The 13,040-nt window shown below is 40.0% G+C and overlaps 1 protein-coding gene across 1 annotated transcript; it reads left to right on the forward strand.

Moving 5' to 3' along the window:
- The first annotated feature begins 1,152 nt into the window (after positions 1-1,152).
- On the forward strand, positions 1,153-11,325 carry LOC110476175 (protein-glutamine gamma-glutamyltransferase E-like). Its single transcript, XM_021540925.4, has 13 exons — positions 1,153-1,288; positions 1,707-1,874; positions 2,191-2,424; positions 2,980-3,098; positions 3,574-3,702; positions 4,628-4,805; positions 4,964-5,099; positions 5,980-6,083; positions 6,549-6,794; positions 7,745-8,050; positions 8,706-8,863; positions 9,080-9,213; positions 10,975-11,325. The coding sequence occupies exons 1-13, from the start codon at positions 1,279-1,281 to the stop codon at positions 11,117-11,119; spliced, it is 2,067 nt and encodes a 688-aa protein (XP_021396600.2). The 5' UTR covers positions 1,153-1,278; the 3' UTR covers positions 11,120-11,325.
- The last annotated feature ends 1,715 nt before the right edge of the window (positions 11,326-13,040 follow it).

Here is a 13,040-nt window from a genome sequence, read left to right on the forward strand (position 1 = left end):
CATTTTAAATTCAATAATTAGTCTTAGCACTTTAAAGTCACAGTTGGGCTTTGCAAGTTATGAAACTATGGTCCCTGTTAAGATTAATATAATTAATGAACAGAGAGTCAAAGTAGCAGTCTGAATTATAGCTAGTTAAAAACTGTTTCTTCTAACAACAGCATTTCTATGAAACATAAATAAAACATGTCTGTATATGAAATGGGTTGAGCAAGTTCCAATTCTGGATGTTCCAAACATGATCCAAACCAGAAAATAGAACAATTTGGCTCCTGAATACCAAGCCCAGCCCAAGCCAAAATGATGAATTTGGGAACATGTACAGCTGTGCCCAGTCCAGCATGATGGGTATTACTGAGAGGCATCTGTAAGATGTGCATTGAATTCCCAAATTTTACAGGTTGTTTCATAGAAGGATCAGAATTAGTCTATCTCTTTCTTAACACAAAGTGGAGCCACCTACAAAGCATAAGCAAAATTCACTCTCCTTGAAGTTAAGTGGGAGATTTTTGGGCAGAAATTTGCTTTACCAGTAGCATGGTCAGAGATATCTTATGAAAAAAATAATAGAGCTGAAAGCAAATATTTTATCACAAGTCACAAACCTGTTGCCACTGTAGTGTGTCATACAAATGTGACATGGAGTGCTTGTCTGTTGAACACATCAACTATGTGACAAATGAAAAATTGGTTCTTTAAATTTGGCCCTGATTGGACCAGGGGCAGAGACAGCAGCTTGGTCATTGTTTTGCAATTACTACAATGCAGGGAGGGGGAAAAAAATCAGCTCCAAAACAACAGATTTAGGGAATTAATTTAAAGAAAGAGTCCCTGTAAATATTGTTCATGGAATATTTAAAATTAAAAATAGTGTTTTGAAAGAAGGAGTTATGCTGTTCCTAGAACTTTAGCACTACAGCAGAAAGAAAAGCAGCTAAATGCTAAAGTTCTTATAACTTTGAATATATTAAGAAACTCTTAGCAAGTGGCCAGACTGTTAGGAATAAATATTGTCCAAGCTTGTTAGGTTGCAAGGAAACAAGATGATACTGAGAGAGGAAAAAAAATGAATGAAAAATGAATCCTCAAGCCCCACTGGTCAGATCAAGGCCGGGGGCAAAGACAGCTACTCAAGCTCCACCCACAGAGGAAATATTGCAAACAGACTTTAAAGGAGTGAAAGGCATCAAAGGAAGTCATTCCTTGAGCCAGCAGAAGTACAGGAGGCCTTTCAGAGGAAGCTTCAGAAGCTGCATACAGAGGACACATTGATCAGATATGGGCCAAGGTGAGCAAGGGGAAAGCCCATCCTGTGATGCTCTTTGTAACCTTAACATCCATACTTCATGTTCAGCTCTGTCATGGACTGAGAGGTCACTACTTCTCTAAGGAGTTTTGATCCAAGGAAAAAAGTTAGAGAAAATTCTTCTATTGAAAGTCAGAAGAAGGATTTTCACAGGAATTGCATTTTTTCATTTATTGTGTGCATGGGAAAAGATAGATATTAGATAACCTCTAACAGCCTATGCAAGATGGAGTCTCTTCAAAAAAATTGCTCACAAATAAATTATTTCTAATTTTGATGGAAGCTTCACATGGGTACCAGTTTCCTGTAGAAAGTAATAAGCAATTCTTCAGAGTGTGTTTGTGCTCCTTCCTCTTTGGATGTACCCTCAAGCCTTTTTGCTCTTTTCATTTTTTCATAGCTGCAACGCAGCCAAGAACCGACTGGCATCTGAAAGAAAATGCAAGAGAACACCACACAAGTAAATTTTCTAGTGAAGAACTGATTGTGAGGAGAGGACAGGCCTTCACTATCACTTTCAATGGAACAGAACGGCCTGAGCAAAACTTAATATTCATTGCAGAAACAGGTATGGCCCCCAGCTTCTTTCACAGGGAGAGTAATGCTGCCTCAGGATATTCTTCTGGCCCAATCTGCACTACAGAGCAGCAAGAGAATAGCTCAGAGCCAGCATGCTCATTCACAAAGCCACTGAACTGTGTGAAGTGTTCCTTGTATTATTCCTACCCCAGCCAGCAGCCACAGCTTCCTTCAGTTGCCAATATATGGCACAAATTCACCTGAGGGTTGGGAGGGTTACATCCCTGCCGAGTTTGTTGATGACTAAATCTCTATTTCAGCATGGCATGGAAAAAAAAAAAAATGTTATTTGTTTTTCTTGAAAGGTCCAAAACCCTCAAAGGCGACCAAGACCCTGGCCACATTTGATATCTCCAGCACAGTGAGCAAGGAGGGCTGGAGTGCAGTTCTACAGTCCAGCAGCTCCAACTCTGTGAGCGTCTCCATTTCCAGCCCACATAATGCTGTCATTGGACGTTACAGGCTCAGCGTTCAAAGTGGCAGCTCCTCTCCACATAATCTTGGCACTTTTGTTTTGCTTTTTAACCCTTGGTCTTCAGGTATGAATATGTCGAATTTCCTCTAAAGAATCTATGTTGCTTTCAGCTTCATTAATATTTGCAGCTTCTCCATTTGATCTATATTGTAATATAGCAGCTGAAAATTGACAGCATCATGGATCAGTGACCAAAAAAGGGTGTCTAACAGTTTCTTAGGACCTTCTGGTACATAGAATCAGCTCTGTAGCATGTACATACTGGAGAGCTCATTGCTCTAAAAGATAAGGTTCTGCTTGACAGAGCTTCCCTACTTCAGCACAAGTTTAGAAGAGTGTGTCTGGCCCTTGTAGAACCAAGAAAAGAGTCATATTTACCATTTTCTCACAGATTTGGCAGTGTCACACCTCCATCTTCACTCAGACACCTCCCACCCCTTTCTCTAATTGTAGATCCTGAGTTTCACAATCTGTTTATAGCACCAAGAACAGCAAAGGGTGGATATCTGCAAGCACCCTTATAGATCAAGAGAGATCTTGCCTTATAGAGCAAGAATTCTTGAGGTTTTGTTTTATTTTGCCTGTCATATTTGTACATCTCTCTGTTTTTGTTTTTCAGGTGATGATGTGTTCATGCCTAACAAGGCTGAGTGTGAGGAATATGTGCTAGAAGAGTTTGGCATCATTTTTGCAGGCAATAAAAACCATATCAGCAGCTTTGGATGGAACTTTGGCCAGGTAAATGTAGCACTGAAACACCAGATATTGTTTTTCCATGAACTGGGTCATTTGCTTTTTCCAGTTCATTGCATACATCTCTGAAGAGCAGGACTCTGGTGTTGCAATCAGCACTTGTGCCAAGCCCTGTTTCACTGATCAATATGAGGATTTGTAATTTGCTATTCCCTGTTCTGTCATGAAAGAGCAGCCAGCAGAAACATTAATATCTTTACTAAGACTACGTAGCCCTAACTTAGTAAAGTACTGTAGCAATGCTGAGAGGCCTCAAGTCCACAGATTCCAAGTTTTTAAAAACTCTGTGAGTTCTGATCTTCAGAGTTTGTTGTGGCCACATTTTTATATACTGCCTGGCTGAGCTCTGCAGCACTTCAATCAGTGATTTAAAAACCCCATTCAACACTACTATGGCTCTCTGCATTCTGGTTTTTAGTAATCTCTGTTTTCAAAACACTAATTTATTTCTGTGCCACAGTTTCAAGGTGACATCCTCAATATTTGCCTGTCCATAATGGATCGCAGCCTGTACTACCGTCAGGATCCTCTCACTGACGTAGCTCACCGACACGACCCCAGGTACCTGGGCCGTGTTCTCAGTGCCATGGTAAGCAACAGCTTCACAAAGTGCAAACTACTGAGTGTCCTTCCAAAGTAGTCAGTGAAAGCAAATATGAGGCCACTTCATAAAGAATTTTAGGCCACTGTATGCAGCAGACAATACAGGTGGTGAAATATGGGCCTACATGGTCATATGCTCTGAGCCTGCCAGATTTATCTCCTCTGGGATAGTTCTGTCATTTTGATATCCAGCAGTCATGCTGAAAATGTAAGACAGGAGTGGTTGAGGGACCAGTTCATTGGAGGTCTTTAGTCCAGTCACCCATTTGAAGTGGATCTACTGGGTACTAAATCAGCTCAGCCATGGATTTGCCAGGCTGGTTTGAAACTCTCCAAGAAAGGAAGGTTTGTGGCCTCTGTGGGTGGCCAGTCCAGAGCTACTCTACCCTCCTAATGAGGAATTTGACTCTTATGTCAAGTATTATTTTCTCAAGCTACAGCTTTCTGCTGTTGCCTCTTGGTATATAAAAGAGAAAGGTTAGTTAAAACACACATTCAAATGGTTGTAAGCTGGTTTTACATTCCCCCTTGCATCCTTAACCAGACAGAGCTAGGCCAGTGCTCTCAACTTCTCCCTGTAGTTTGTGTGCTGCAGGACCCCTGACCATCTTGCAGCCCTCCCTCCTGGGTCCTCTTCAGTGTCTCAACATCCCCTTGAACTGAGAGACCCCAGAATAGAGACAGGACTCCTGACACAGCCTGGCTAGGGATAATTAAAGGAGGTTAACAACCTCCCTCAACCTCCTGTTCACACTTTCCCCAGTGCAGCCTACTGTGAGCTTTCCCTTTTTGATGAGAGAGCACTGTTGGCTCACATTCAATATGGCATTTGCTGTAACTCCTAGGCCCCTTTCAGACAGGTTATAAACTCTTAATGTACCTCATCATAAATTTAGTGAATATTTTCTCAGGTCAACGCCAATGATGACCAAGGGGTGGTGCTAGGAAACTGGAGTGGAAAATATGAGGGTGGTAAAAATCCCACCAGCTGGACAGGAAGTGGTGAAATCCTGCAAAGCTGGAAGAAATCAGGATTCAAACCTGTTAAATATGGACAATGTTGGGTTTTTGCAGCAGTGTTGACTACAGGTATGTTTTATGTCATGCACATGACTGACATTGCACAGATTCTATTAAAAGTAGCACTAATATAACTTCCTATATGGAAGCCTTTGAAGACATTACTGTGCTATATGAAACTTGCAGAAATATTGCTTTCTGACTGTGGCTTTCTCTTCACTCCTTAGTGCTTAGATGTCTGGGGATTCCCACACGTACAATTACAAACTTCAGTTCTGCCCATGATGCAGATGGAAATCTGCGTGTGGATGAGTTTTATGATGCAGATGGAAATCATTTGGAAAGGGGAGCTGACAGCGTGTGGTAAGGCTCAATATTTAATAGTAGAGCTTATCAATGTCTACAGTGCCTCCAGAGCACAGATACTAATGACAAATGGTTTATCTTCTTAAGAATTGCCTTAAAATCTACTACACACACAGAGAGGATCAATAAAAATTCCACAAAATAATACTATAAGATTTGGTGTTTTCACTCTTTCTCAGTTAAACAAAGAATTATGACACTAATTGCAACAGCTAATTGAAGCAAGGGCAGGCAAAATTACAGTTATGATGCCACAGATGACTGAAAATTTGTAATATTGCACTGGATGTATGAGACAGTGGCAACATAACCTAGTTGGAAACTATTCTTCAGAACCAGTTCATATTAAGCTGTAAAAGTTCAACAGAACCAGCTTTTGCAGTGGCATCATTTGCAATGAAAGTAATTTAACTACTACCTGTATTAAGCATCAACTGCAGTTCAAACGAGCTTGCATTCAGCAAAGAGCAGAAGTAGCTCCTCAATTTCTCTCTTGTTTATTCCCCTTCTTGTTCTGGACCCTTTCTATCTACATGTGACACGTAGAGCTGTAGCATTGTGCCAGAAGCAAATCTAAAGCTAAAATTAAGGAAGAGTATGGGCTCAAAGTTTTGGAGAAAAACACACTCAAGGCATTTTGTATAACTTCATAAATCTGTTTTCTGCCCTTGAACATTTATATGTATTCCACAATGCAATTTTCAGCACCTTTCTAGTTAATGTAGTGAGGGTCAGGGTAGAAGTAGTGAGTCTCAGGTAAGAACTGTGTAAATAAAGGCATTTAATCCGTGTAACTAAGATGATGGCTGATTAAAGGAGGTGGACAAGAATCCACAAACACATACTAGTAGCTTACTTAATTCTTTCTTGCACACAGGAATTTCCATGTCTGGAATGAAAGCTGGTTTACACGCAATGACTTGGGCCCCTCATACAGTGGATGGCAAGTTCTGGATGCAACTCCCCAAGAAGAAAGTGGAGGTACACAAATTTTATTTAAGGATCAATGCTGAAATTTTTTAAGCCAGTCACTTTTAGAGAGAAGGAAAAAAAGTAAAAAAATTGTAAAAGCAATTTGTTAAGCTGCTCAGAAATAGTTGCAGAAGAAAATACTTAATTGGTTGCAATAGGAAAGCTTCAGATGCTTCAGATCATCTGTGAATGCCAAGAAAGTAACTAGAATTCCAGGACCAGTTTTTACAGCAATTCCTATATTTCCAATGTTGGTATCAAATGCTATTGAATATTAAGGGATAATATAAAATAAATCAAGTGTACTTTCAGAACAAACACAAGATATATTGATATATATATATTGTATGAGGGATGAAAGGGCTTAAAAGGGACAGCAACACTGGGCAATTCAGGAGTCAGTGATAAATATCTGTCTGATAATCTGCTTAGTGTCAAAGATAATGCCTAAATTCCTTTTCCTTGATGCTGTAGGAATTTATCAGTGTGGTCCTACCTCACGGCACGCTGTCAAAGAAGGAGAAGTAGATCTGGACTACGATGGCCCATTTGTGTTTGCAGAAGTGAATGCTGACTGTATGTACTGGAATTATGACTCTGCAACTGGAAAGAAAACTTTGATATTCTCTAAGTCTACAGAAATTGGTGCCTCCATCAGTACAAAGGCAGTTGGTAGGGATGATCGTGTAGATGTCACCAGGGATTATAAATATGAGGAAGGTAAGTAAAACCACTGGTTCTTCTGATCACATAGCTGCTTCATTCCCAAAAGTATATACATTTTAAGTTAGGAGTCTCTTAGTGCATTTATAAAGTAGGAGCAGAATTTATACTTGATTTATTCAATTCCTACACAAAAGGAGAAAAAAGGTACTGAGTAAGAAAAAAAAAAAAAAACAAACAACTGCCTTGCCCTTTCTGATATGGAGTTGCTTTGTGGGACCTAAATAAGTCAAGTCCAAGTATCTCCAAATAAAGGGTTCACTGTTCCATCTGCCTATTGCTGACATGCACTGGCTGCCTCTGCTTAGTGAGAGTTAGGCTACAGCCCAGTTATTTGTCTATAGGATAAAAGTTGCAGAAGCCTGAGCTAAATCAGCACTTAGGCCCAGGAAAAGCTACTCTTTCAAAGGATGCAAGAGTGCAGCTCCTTCTCAGGCCTTCAGGTCTGATCATCCCCATGTTGTTTCTCTTTTTCCTTTGCTCATAAGCAGCTTCTGCTCTTCCTGTTAAACTGTCATTACCTCAATCCACAAGCCTTCTCCCCTCCTATGGAAAAAGGGAGTGAGGGGCTGGGTGGATGGTTGGCTGCCAGCCAGACTCAACCCACCATGAAGTGCCAACAGCCTTCCCCAACATTTGGGCCTTTCTCTGTGCTAGCAAATAAGAATTCACACTTCTAAATGTTATAGCCATAACAAGGGATAGAAATGGGTAAAGAGAAACTTTAGACTTAATACATAATGTTTAAAAAATGTTATTAGAAGGACAGTGATGTTACTGACTGCAGACACAGAAAATGAAGTATGGCTGTAGAAAACAGCCATATGTGTGGCTTGTTTATTTCTAAGCACAGACACTATGTCCTGGCTAGCTTCTCTCTAGCAGCCATGTAAAATAAGAGATGCATGCTAACTGTTGAGGATAATTTTCATGGTTCTCCCTGACAGGCTCTGCAAAAGAAAGAGATATTTTTAAAAAAGCCCGTAAGAAGCTGGGACTTGAGGATAAATTTGATCCTACGGCACCAAAACAAGAGGAAGTTGAACAGAAGCCTGACATCTCAGGAAAATTCAAGGTGGCAGGCTCTTTAGAAGTTGGCAAAGATGTCAACCTACTTCTGGTTCTTGAAAATTTGCAGTCTGATGCTAAGACTGTAAATGTAAATATGACTGCATGGAGTACTCTGTATACTAGAAGACGAGTTAATCAGATCTGGAAGGACTCCATATCTGTCACTCTGGCCCCAAAGGAAGGTAATTTTTCAAATACCTTTTAATCACAATGGTTTTATCAGTAAATGGGCACTGAAGGCTGGTCAGCTTGGGAGAAAAAGCTCTAACAAATTGCAATCCCAAATCCTTGGTAGGAAAGGCTGAGAAAAATATTACATGACACATACATTAATAAGATATGTTTCACACTATCATGTCCCCAAGTGCTTTTCACATTTTGGAAAATGTTACCATTAGGAGCCTGGGATAAGGGATGTGTCAGCATGTCCAACATGAGGTGAAAGATCATTGTATCACAACTGATACTGTCTTGTATTAATCTTGGGATTCAAGTCATTAGCAAGAAGCAGAAATAATAATTCATTTAATTTAACTTCTGGAGAGGCACCAGTAAACTCTTTAAACTCCAGTTGTTCCATCTTTTAGAGCAATGGGGGGGGGGGGGGGAATAAGCCAGGCAATACAGTAGTAGTGAATGGAGAAGGGATAACATTGGAGAAATCACTATTTATCTAAAGAAAACTGATACATTTGCATAAATTTATTTTGGCAGTGATGGCTGAAGGTCTTCCTAGTCCTAGACACAGCATAAAAGGAAAATACTAATGTTAGATATTAAGCACTGTGGGCTTATAAATGTGTGTACTGATTCCTTTTTTATTTTTTTTCCTTCCAGAAAAACAATTTCCCATTAAGATAAAGTATCCTAAATACCAACAGCAGTTAACTACAGACAAAACAATCCAGGTCACAGCTTTATGTCATGTAGAAGATGGGATTCCAGTGCTTGTGAAAAGAAATATCACCCTGGACAATCCTGGCATCGACATACAGGTAAATTCCCTTTGCTGCAACTGCAGTGGCAGAGAAAAGAGAAAGGGAGTTTTTTGAGAGCACTTTATTCTGTGAAAGAAATACTCTGCTCACATTCAAAAATTCTGCCATGGTTCATCACAGCTTCTCATAATAGCTCTTTCTGCTGATGCCTGAAAAGGCTCAGCTAGAAAAGAGCACTGAGAACCTGGCCTCACAAGCATTTTCTTTGCACAGGTACTTGGTGAAGCCAAAGTGAATAAAGAGGTGTTTGTGGAGGTGACCTTTACCAATCCTATCGATGAGGAGGTGAAGGACTGCATGCTGCAGGTGGAGGGCAATGACCTGCTCCAAGGCATCCTGGAGCTACGGTGAGTACCAGAAATGTCTCCTGCTATCAAACATACAGGAATGTGGGCATGGATGAGTTGGAACTGAACTGTGGGATGGAACATCATTTTCTTCTAGCTGTAACCTGGGAGGCACAGGTTATGAGCACACAGTGATGAACCAGCTCTTCATCTAGGCTGGGCTTTGGCTTTATGGTTTGGGAGGTCAAATAATTGCTGTCATAATTGGACAGAACTTGTTTTCCTGCCTATCTAGCAGGGCCACACACTTCCAGGAAAAAAAATCATGCTTACCCAAGCTGTAAATGTTGCTGAGGCTGTCTATCCTGCTATAAGCCAGACAGGTTGCACCTTCTTGTTGTGATCAAAGGCAAACAATAGGATACACAACTATTTCTGTCCATACTTATCCAAATTGCAACATATATCAACCAGGATATTTTTTTCACTTTATTAAATGGACTGCAGGTACCAATCTAGGTGCACAGCATTGTAAACAAATTGTATTTATATCCAACAGGTAGAAATATATGTCAAAAGCAGATACAGCAGTGTCTCAGCTTTGGGAAAAAATAAATTAATACTGCTTAGACCCAGGTTGTGATCTCAAAGGGTGGGACCTCTGAAAAGCACCAAGCCAGGTCTGCTCCATGCTCAGCTTTTCCAGACACAGCAGATCACAGTTTCAAGAAGATAGTTTTTGCAGAACAGACTAGACCATGACAAGCAACTTTTTCCAAAATGAGAGCTACAGGCACACTGATTTTCAAACTCTGCTTTCAGAACTCTACAAAATAATTTTCTAAGCAGATTAATAAACAGAGGCAAGAAACTATTTGATTATATTGAGACAGTGATTGAGAAGACTGAAATAAAATGCCTTTTTTTTTTTTTTTTTTTTTTTTTTTTTTTTTTTTTTACTATAGATCCCAGTTCCCTGTTATCTCCCTTGGTGGTTTTGCAACTTTTTCTGCCCTTTTTCCTTCAGTATTTCGTAATTGAAACAGAAAGATTGACTTTTCAGACTGTCCCTCATTTTGTAAAGACAAGAAATTTCACAAAAATTTCAACATATCCTCACAAATGCAGTTATTTCTGGAAAATACCTGGGATATAGGAACATGCTCTTTAGCTGAATACACAGACAAACACAAACAAACAAACACAGCACCTTAGCATTGTCATTTGCACTTGAGCAATTAGGAATGGTTCATCCTATCATTTACAAGCTTTCCTGAGGGAATCTACCAACCTCGTGTTGTCTAACCCACACAGTTTTATCCTCAGGCAAGACAAGACAATATGTCAGGGTAAGGGAAAAACATTAACAAGTTTCCAAGAGTTACAAAACACACCCGGTGTAAAACATTTTAACTTCCATTCAGCATTTCCTGCTCTGTAAACACTGAGGTTTCCTTGGTTCTTACACTCCATTCTAATTCAAGAGTTGATATTAACATTCTTCATGGTTTCAGATTATTTTTTTGCAATGATTCAGTGATGTGTTTTACACCCTCTGTTCTGCGTGAAATCTTATCTCACATATTATTATGCCCCCCTTTGTGGACTTATCTGGGTTACTGCATAATGAATTTGTGAGAGCCACTAATGTATGAATTTGAGTCTTTAAATACTTATCAGATAGCCAAGCCATGTGTGGTCTTTTCATGGCCATCTTACTTTGAAGTGATAAGAGTTCTTACTCCAGGTGGAAGATGATTAGTGAAGAAACAAACATGATGCATAAGCCTGTTTTCAACTTACTATTTCCTTTTTTTTTAGCATACCACCACTGAAAGCCAGTGAGAAATCCAGTACCAAGTTTAAACTTATCCCTTCTGAGGCGGGTCCCAAACATCTACTTGTTAATTTCTCCTGTGATAAATTTGCAGATATCAAGACCTTTAAGATGGTAAATGTGAATTAACACGAATGTTAATTAACATGAAGATATACAAGGAGTGGTCTGTGTGTGTATAAACTGAACAAAATGTGATAGGAAATCTTGTATAGAGAACATTGAGATAATCAGCAAAACAAATCTTCATTTCCTCTGATAAGGGGTCACCAACATCATATCATTGCAATTTTACATTGTAATTTTAAATAAACTGAGGAATGGTTGACTGTTCATTTACTGTTGTGAATATCCATGTTATTAAAAAGAGCATTTTACCTTCTACTCAGAGACTCTTTGACTTATGTCTGGCTTTCTTTGGAATTAATTCCTCCTGGCTCCAAATGTCTTTACACACACATTCATAAACTCATTGTTACTTATTGAAAGCCTTATCCAGTGGACTTCCAAACACTTCCAAAGTGTTTCTCCTTCTTGAAACTCCGATACTACAACATAGTGAGGACAACTTGCACAATTAATGTCATTTAGCTTTGTCTTCTTTACTACAAACTCTGCCCTGACATTTTTTTTTTCTTTTTTTTTTTTTTGGGGGGGGGTAAATCACAGCAACCAAATGAGGCATAGGAAATGTTCAACAGGAATTTGGGTGGTGTCCAATTTGAGAGCCATTCAACAAGCACATTGGGGTAATTGCCCAGCTCAGCGTATATATTTTGTACATATTTTAGAATGTTGATATTTTGAACTTCCTGAAAGACTTCTTTGGGAATAAAAGGGTAATCTTAAGTCTGAGGGTATTTTTACTTGAAAAGAGTTAGGAATTCTTCACTATAGATTATGTGTCAGGAAGTTATCGTAAAAAAATGCAACAAATCCCGGATGCAGGAAGAGATGATGATGTCTGGCTCCAGATCAGAAGGCTGAAGGATAGCTTTATTAAATCTATACTACATTAATATACTACTTAAAGAGATACTATCCTATTCTACATATTACTTCTTACTTACCTATCCAACTAACTCAAACTTGTGACTCTCTACTGAGAGTCTGAGCCACAGCTGGATCCCATTGGTCATTGAGCCCAAACAACCTTCACCAGAATCCAGTCCAGCAATCACTTCAGGTAAACAATCTCCACACCACATTCCACATGGGGAAAGCAAAGGAGCAGAGATAAAGATTGTTTTATCTTCTTCTCTCTGTGCTTCTCTAAGAATTCCTGAGAGACAGAATTATGTGTCTCTGTCCAGAGAATGTGAATATCACAGGAAGTCTCTCTTAGATTTGAGCTAGTAAAGCAAACTTCAACCCTTTATGGGAGACTGGTACAGGCTAAATGATGGATTCCAGTGAAGTAGGTGTAGCCCCAGTGAGTGACTGGGTTTATGGGCGATAACTGTGGGACAGTAAGTCAAGTTCTGACTGAAAAGGACTGTGGAGGTAAAGTGGATGGAAAGACAAGCTGCTGCTCTGGCACTGTTGGGCCAGGAAGCACTAAAATCTTAATTCTGTGCCCCAACTTCCACCACACTAAACAGGGTACTGTGACCTATGAGAAGGACTACTCACTGTTGAGGAGCCCAAGCTCAGATGGGTTATGAAGTTCTTTTGTCCTTGCAGCCAGCAAAATTGCTTTAGAAAGGCACCTGCAACTACCCTGGTTTCCTGCTGCCAGTCACAGGATGTCAGTATGAGACCACACTACACATAAAATGGGATGAGCTACAGAGAGGCTGTGCAAGGAGCCCACAGTGGTACCTTCTCTTTTCTCCTGGTTCCTCAAGGCTTGCCAGAGCCAAGAGCTCTCATTGTGTAAATCACAGATTCACAGAATGGCTTGGGTTGGAAGGGACCTCAAAGATAATCTGGGTCCAATCCCCCTGTTGTGGGCAGGGTCACTTTTTACCAGACCAGGTTTCTCAGAGCTGGCCCTGAACACTACCAGGGATGGGGCAGCCACAGCTCCTCTGGGCAACCTGTGCCAGGG

Source organism: Lonchura striata, chromosome 20 (assembly GCF_050655825.1).
Source record: "Lonchura striata isolate lonStrDom1 chromosome 20, ASM5065582v1, whole genome shotgun sequence".
Classification (NCBI taxonomy): Eukaryota; Metazoa; Chordata; class Aves; order Passeriformes; family Estrildidae; genus Lonchura; species Lonchura striata.

Coding starts and splice junctions, on each gene's coding strand:
- LOC110476175 (XM_021540925.4), top strand. Junction 3,099..3,573: donor TTGGATGGAACTTTGGCCAG/GTAAATGTAGCA, acceptor TCTGTGCCACAG/TTTCAAGGTGACATCCTCAA. Junction 8,864..9,079: donor ATCCTGGCATCGACATACAG/GTAAATTCCCTT, acceptor TTCTTTGCACAG/GTACTTGGTGAAGCCAAAGT.